The 7,829-nt window shown below is 48.3% G+C and overlaps 1 protein-coding gene across 1 annotated transcript in view; it reads left to right on the top strand.

Moving 5' to 3' along the window:
- LOC139365826 (cardiotrophin-like cytokine factor 1) overlaps nucleotides 1-7,062 on the top strand; it is a 14,230-nt gene extending 7,168 nt beyond the window's left edge. The window contains exons 2-3 of the mRNA XM_071102894.1: nucleotides 4,832-4,992; nucleotides 5,310-7,062. Coding sequence (XP_070958995.1) covers nucleotides 4,832-4,992; nucleotides 5,310-6,674 — 1,526 coding nt within the window. The 3' untranslated portion in view covers nucleotides 6,675-7,062. The remainder of the gene's footprint in view (nucleotides 1-4,831; nucleotides 4,993-5,309) is intronic.
- Nucleotides 7,063-7,829: the final 767 nt, after the last annotated feature.

Here is a 7,829-nt window from a genome sequence, read left to right on the forward strand (position 1 = left end):
ATGTGGAGTGCCTGGACAGTTTATAATGTGGAGTGCCTGGACAGTTTATAATGTGGAGTGCCTGGACAGTTTATAATGTGGAGTGCCTGGACAGTTTATAATGTGGAGTGCCTGGACAGTTTATAATGTGGAGTGCCTGGACAGTTTATAATGTGGAGTGCCTGGACAGTTTATAATGTGGAGTGCCTGGACAGTTTATAATGTGGAGTGCCTGGACAGTTTATAATGTGGAGTGCCTGGACAGTTTATAATGTGGAGTGCCTGGACAGTTTATAATGTGGAGTGCCTGGACAGTTTATAATGTGGAGTGCCCTTAGCCGTGGTATATTGGCCAAATCCCTGAGGTGCCCCATTGCTATTATAAACTGGTTACCAATGTAAGTATAACAGTAAAAATAAATGTTTTGTCATACCCAGGGTATACGGTCTCATATACCACGGCTTTCAGCCAATCAGCATTCTGGGCTCGAACCACCCAGTTTATAATGTAGAATGTAGCACCGCTTCCAATCCAAGTGCCAATGCCGTTTAGCAAACTCCGAGCAGGGTTATGGTCAGAAGACATGAAAATAGAGTTCTTTGGCCACGCACACGAGTGGTGGGTTTGTCATTGAAAAACAGAAGCATATACAGAATAGCAGCTCATACCCACTGTAAAATATGGTGGTAGATTGTTGATGTTATGGGGCTATTTTGCTTCCACTGGTCCTGGGGCCCTTGTTAAGGTCAACTGCATCATCAACTTTAAGAAATACATTTTAGCCCAAAACCTGGCTCCCTCAGCTAGGAGGCAAGGGGATCTTCCATCAAGACAATAACCCCAAACACAAAATACACAAATAAATGGTTAATTGACCACAAAATCAACAGTCTCCAGACTTGAACCCATTGAAAACTTGTGGTTTGAATTGAAGAGGGCAGTCCATAAGCAGAGATGAAGGATATCAAAGATCTGTAAAAATTCTGTATGGAGAAATGGTCTAAGACCCCTCCCAATGTGTTCTCCGACTCAAAAAACATAAAAAAAAGGCTCAATATGTCAATATCCTCGCAATGTGAGGCTGCTGGAGTACTGAAAACAGGCTGCCAGTCATTTACAACCTTATCGTTTTTAGATTTGTTTTACTAGTTAAATAAAATAGTCTCTGAGCAACTCTATTAGTATAAAATAAAAGACCCACTTAGCATACAATATGTGTTTATATTCTTTATTTTACAGTCTTTTTTTGCTAATCTTTATCAAGGGTGCTAATCATTTTGGACATGATGGTAGCTGATAGCAAGTCTTCTGTAGTCTGTAGAATCTGTACCCCAGCCCCGAGACCAGCCTGTGCCCTGACATAAACTTTGAACCCTAACCCCAATGTTCAACCTTGACTGACCACAGACTCTTAACCGCAAATCAAGCACCATGAACGTTGTCCTACAGCTGGCAGCCATAATATTGTGCAAAGTTTGACATTTACATCTGCAATCAAACCATAGATTAACATAGATAATCAAACATGGTTTAGAAAATGAAGAACTGTGTGTATAGGCACACACACACATATGCAGGCACACACACACACACACATATGCAGGCACACACACACAGGTCACGGGGAACCTCTGTTGTAATGTGATCATGCCTGTGAGAATGTTCTGGCTTCAACCTGGCCTGTGGAGTTTGTTCTTAGTGCCAGGTACTGCTCCCTGCTCCCTGCTCAGAAGACCGAGGGTTTGGGCTTTACGTTATCGTAACATTTACCGTCCACAGTAAAACTGTCTCATTCTACAGAAGACGCTTGTGCATCAAAACGGCATTCTGCCAGACTGCGTTGTGTTGTGCATTAAAACACATGCAATGTGAAGTGTCCCAGGTGTGTGTTAGGAGGTTACCTAGATTAGTTATCGTTCTCTGCAGTATTCTTCAATGTTCCAAGGGAGAGTTGTTGAGCTGTTGCCATTCGTTCTAAATATTAAGGTGTGTCGAGCATTGAGCTTTTGTGATTGAAAGGAGTTGACATGTTTTTGCTATAACTGTTAAACTGATTCAGATGAAAGGTGTTGAGGTGTGTTAAGGAGTAATATGTTGAAAGTGATGACGTTGAGAAATGGGTTCTATAGTGGACAAAGTCCTGACATGTTTGGTTAGTCCTGAGCAGAACAAGGTGTCTGCATAAATGTTTGTGAGTTGTTCAAGAGCTCCACTTAAGTCTTTCACTCCCTGGGGGCAAACTGATGGAGGGAAGAATGAGGGAGTGATAGAGAGAGAGAGAGCACTAATCAGGGTTAATAAGCTGCTGTTATTTTGGCCTGGGGCGAAAAACAGAACACTTCTAAAGACGAGAAGAAAGAGAGGGGGGGGGGGTAAAGGAGGAGAAGGAGAGGGGGGGTAAAGGAGGAGAAGGAGAGGGGGGTAAAGGAGGAGAAAGAGAGGGGGGGTAAAGGAGGAGAAGGAGGGGGGGTAAAGGAGGAGAAGGAGAGGGGGGGTAAAGGAGGAGAAGGAGAGGGGGGGTAAAGGAGGAGAAGGAGAGGGGGGTAAAGGAGGAGAAAGAGGGGGGGGTAAAGGAGGAGAAGGAGAGGGGGGGTAAAGGAGGAAAAGGTGAGGGGGGGTAAAGGAGGAGAAGGAGAGGGGGGTAAAGGAGGAGAAAGAGGGGGGGGTAAAGGAGGAGAAGGAGAGGGGGGTAAAGGAGGAGAAGGAGAGGGGGGGTAAAGGAGGAGAAGGAGGGGGGGGGTAAAGGAGGAGAAGGAGAGGGGGGTAAAGGAGGAGAAGGAGAGGGGGGGTAAAGGAGGAGAAGGAGAGGGGGGTAAAGGAGGAGAAGGAGAGGGGGGGTAAAGGAGGAAAAGGTGAGGGGGGTAAAGGAGGAGAAGGAGAGGGGGGGTAAAGGAGGAAAAGGTGAGGGGGGGGTAAAGGAGGAGAAGGAGAGGGGGGGGGGTAAAGGAGGATAAGGAGAGGTGGGGTAAAGGAGGAAAAGGTGAGGGGGGGGGTAAAGGAGGAAAAGGTGAGGGGGGTAAAGGAGGAAAAGGAGAGGGGGGGTAAAGGAGGAAAAGGTGAGGGGGGGGTAAAGGAGGAGAAGGAGAGGGGGGGTAAAGGAGGAAAAGGTGAGGGGGGGGTAAAGGAGGAGAAGGAGAGGGGGGGTAAAGGAGGAAAAGGTGAGGGGGGGTAAAGGAGGAGAAGGAGAGGGGGGGTAAAGGAGGAGAAGGTGAGGGGGGGTAAAGGAGGAGAAGGTGAGGGGGGGGGTAAAGGAGGAGAAAGAGAGGGGGGTATAGGAGGAAAAGGTGAGCGGGGTAAAGGAGGAGAAGGAGAGGGGGGTAAAGGAGGAGAAGGAGAGGGGGGGTAAAGGAGGAGAAGGTGAGGGGGGGTAAAGGAGGAGAAGGTGAGGGGGGGGGTAAAGGAGGAGAAAGAGAGGGGGGGTAAAGGAGGAAAAGGTGAGGGGGGGGGTAAAGGAGGCGAAGGAGAGGAAATGGGGAAAACAATCAACAACCTGAAAACTTTCTACAAATAGATGGAGGGACTGAAAGGAAGAGAGGAAATGAGAAACATCGAGGGATATTGCAGGAGTAAGAAAGACAGGAGAGAATAAGTGGAGGAGGAGTTGAAAGAGAGAAAGGAGAGAGATGGATTGGATAGAGAGAGAAAGAAGGGGATGGATGGATGGGGGAACAGAGAGATGGTCACATCCTGTACAGAACATATTTCACACCTGGTGAACAGCAACATGTTTAAAACTCATAATTACACAGACCCTTGCCCTGTCTGCCTGTCAGCCTGGAAGACCGAGACAGACCGGGACCATGAATATAAGCGTGGTGGAGGAATGGAAAAGAGAGAGAGTATAGTGAGGATGAAACGGTTCTTGGAAAGCAAAGGGCAAAGGAGAATAGGAGAGAGATAACAGATGTGTGTGTGTGTGGCAACAAGATGGAGAAAGGGGGAGATAGAGATTAAAGGATGCATAAAAGGAGAGCATTTGGGAAGTTTTTGGGAAGTTATGACAGCTGAGTCCTGGGGGACAGACAGACAGGGGAAAATTATTTTCTGTGTGTTCTGTGTCTCTCATTGGCCCTATGGGACAGGGAAGTGGATAGGCACTGAGCTCTCTACCATTGACATAGATCATTTGGCCACCATTTTCCCTGTGTGAAGCTGGAAGAGAGGGCCTTAAAAAGGGTCAACGTATGCATACATTAATGTAAACAGGCACACACGCTTAACCTTAAACACACACATGCACACCAATGTATCCACACCGATGTACAGCATTTCAAATACAAACAACAAAATCATGCACGTATATGTACGCAAATTTACAAGCATTCGCATACCAACATAAACACTTATACAACACCAACATAAACACAAGCAAATTAAGGCAAATAAGAGACAAAGTTATGCATTCAAAACAAACGCACACAAATAAACATGTTGATGACAATAAAGTAAGCCAGATATATACCTCTGCTGTGTGTGTGTGTGTGTGTGTGTGTGTGTGTGTGTGTGTGTGTGTGTGTGTGTGTGTGTGTGTGTGTGTGTGTGTGTGTGTGTGTGTGTGTGTGTGTGTGTGTGTGTGTGTGTCAGAGAGGAGTGGATTGAACAGCAGTGAGACCATTCGTCTGACTCTTTGAAGCTTTGAGTGAAGTTTTATTTGAGACCAAAGGAAACATTTGACAGCCAGAACCTCTAGAATTGGATTGAAACCGAGAGGTTTTATTGCCAGTTAGATTGCTTAGATTTGCCAATACATTCAAACAAAACCATCACCATAGAGACAAAGAAATAAACAGCCTTGTGTAGTTTTAATCTTCAACAAATACTGATCTTTCCTTTGATTGCTTTCTCCCCCAGTCCATCACATCCAGCTCACACTGCTATTGTCTGCAGCCGTGGCATCGGTCCAGGTCCCAGAGCCCTACCTCAGCCTGTCTAATGAGAGAACTTCGATTGAGAGGACGTATGACCTGACCAAGTACCTGGAGCATCAGCTGAGAGAGATAAAGGACACCTATGTGAGTACTGTACTGTTATACATATGCTGTGTTGAAGCACTTATGTTGGAGCATGTCAATGTTTCTTTCCACAAGTGTTTGAATTCACCACATATTTGAGAAGCCTGGTTCCATTCTGTTTCTGCTCCAGCCAACCCGTTGGTCTTTGCTATGGGGAGTTTGCTAACACAGAAACAGACTGGCTCCCAGGCTTGTGTCTGAGCATAGTTAATCCATGTCTGATTGCACATGTTGGATTAAATATTCCTTCTCTCCCTCCCACTCCCTCTTTCCATACTCTGCTCTTCCTCCATCTCCTCCCCTCTTCCCTCCCTTAGCTATCCTACCTGGGCCCTCCGTTCAGTGATCCAGACTTCTCCCCTCCACGTCCCAACAGCACGACCCTGTCCCTGCCCAGCGCCGCCACCCGTCTGGAGCTGTGGCGGGGATTGGAGAACCGTGCCAGGCTGACCCAGAACCATAGGGCTTACTCTGTCCTGCTGGGAGCGGTGAGGGAGTTGGCCCGCTCCACCCTCTGTCCCTACCTCCAGAGCTCCCTGCTGCACTTCTCTACAGGCCTGGACAGTCTGTTGGGGTCTATATCAAGCCTCATGAACACTCAGGGGTATGCCCTGCCTCCTGCTGGGATCGAGGCGCAGTACCCGCAGAGAGACACGGGGGGCGACAGAGAGGCAATGGGACGCAGACCATCTCCATTGATGAGTCGGGGTCTCTATAAGGCAGGGGTGGGGGCGGAGGTGGGGCTAATGACGCATCCTCTTGGTGATCAGAGGGGTGCTGGGACCACCAGAGGGGCAGTGAGAGGAGAAAAGGAGGAGAGCACCAGGAGAGAAATGACAGAGAGAAAGAGGGAGAGAGAGAAAGATAGAGGGAGGGGGAGGGAGGGTAGGAGAGCGGAGGTTACTAGGGCTGTGGTTAGGAGCGTGGGGTCGAGGCAGGAGGAGAGAGGGGAGCGCGGGAGGAAAGGGAGGAAGAGAGAGGCAGAAGATTGGGAGGGGGCCACTGAAGACAGGGAAGAGGAGGAAGAGTTGGAGAAAAAGGGAGGGAAGGACAGAAGGGGGAGGAGGCTGCTGAGTGTTTCAGAGGAAGGAGAGAGAACAGTTAAGCAGGGTCCACTGGACTCTGACGCCAGAGTCATTCTGTCCTTTTCAGACAGACAAACCTTCCCCCAACAACAACTCCTAAACAACAATAACAACAACAACAACAACCTCTACAGCTACAACTTCAACTATCACCCCCAAAATAAGGACAGAGCCGGGGGGGATTCAGAAAACAGGGCGACAGAGGAGGAACAATACATCATCCGAGAGTCTGCATCCCTCCTCTCCTCTTCTTCATCCTTCCATCCCCAGCGCCGATCCCCTCGCTCCTTATTCTCCCCCTCTCTCCACCCCCCCCTCTCACCCCTCTCCCTCTTCTACCCGTTTGGCACAGGGCCAGGGGAGGGACACACCCTGTTGTCAGAACCAGTTCCCCTGTCATTGAGGAGGGGTCCCCCCTTGCTGCCGCCCCCTCCCCTGCCACCTCTTCTGTCCTCCTCCCCACTGCTGGCGGTGCACCCGGCGCTGAACGACTTCTCCAGAAAGGTTGAGGGCTTCTGGGTACTGAGGGAACTGCAGAGCTGGCTATGGCGCTCCGCCAAGGACTTCAACCGCCTCAAGAAGAGACTCCGAGTCTGACAGACTGATAGAGGAGGGAGGACACACACTCTCTCTCTCTCTCTCTCTCTCTCACACACACACACACACACACAGTCTGAGAAACTGAGAGAACACACACAGAGACATACTCACACATAGAACCTGAGAGTGGGCACAAACACACACACACACATTTTCACACAGACAGTGTTGGAATACCTACCTAGCGCTGAACCACAGAAAAGTGGCTTTCTGGCCTGCCATCAGCCTGAGCACACATTGGCACATCCGGGGATGGGAAATAATCAATTGTCTGTCTCTCAGTCTGTGGACAATATCAGCACTGTCACCAATGACATGACATCATGACCTAGCAGGTCATTGATCTGCCGTTGGAACTTATTTACTGGTTGTAACGCCTCACATACTGGACATAAAGGTGGTGATCAAGCAGATAGACAGTCATGCCATTGACTGGGAGCGGATTCAGAACAGCAGTGAATCACTAGACATTCATCTTCGCCTAGGGAGGAAGAAGGAGTTATGAATGGAGAGAGACAGAGGGAAGAAGAGGAAGGAGAAATGGCAGAATGGAGAGAGGGTAGAAAGAGAGTGAGTGGGAGAAAGGGGGTGTCTGAGTCAGGGGCTGACAGTTGGAGTCTGGGCGGTGGGGGTTGCTGAGTAATCAGAAATCTGCAGACACTTACAGTAAACACTGCATAGACACCCACCGGAGACACACAGTACAGACCCATTTCCAGGCGTACCAGTAATTTGTGAATTGGCCAACTGTTTTTACAGTGAGTTGACACTTTTAGCTTTGGAATGGGCATCTCAGCTTTTCCCTCCGCTTGTTTCAGCCAAATGCAACACAAAAGCCCCTAAGCTTGGCATAGTGGGGTTTTCTATCAACTGCCTTGTGTCATTACACAAGGACCTGTACAGTAATGTCCAACAGTGTGTATGTATAGAGTTTAAGATTAGATTATAGCTGTGATATTTATTGAACAAGACGTTGCATTTATTTTCTCGTGTGAATACTGTCCTATGAGTTGTTGTACTGAGATGAATGCTATTGGTCATTTAGGGAGGGGTGTTTGGGGAGTGAGGTTGTTTTTGAACGTTATGGTTTTGACTGTGTTGGTTTGGGTGAGGGGTACAACTGAAAGATGTGGAAGGGGGTGCGTTTCCCAA

The sequence above is a fragment of the Oncorhynchus clarkii genome, chromosome 14 (genome assembly GCF_045791955.1).
Source record: "Oncorhynchus clarkii lewisi isolate Uvic-CL-2024 chromosome 14, UVic_Ocla_1.0, whole genome shotgun sequence".
Taxonomy (NCBI): Eukaryota; Metazoa; Chordata; class Actinopteri; order Salmoniformes; family Salmonidae; genus Oncorhynchus; species Oncorhynchus clarkii.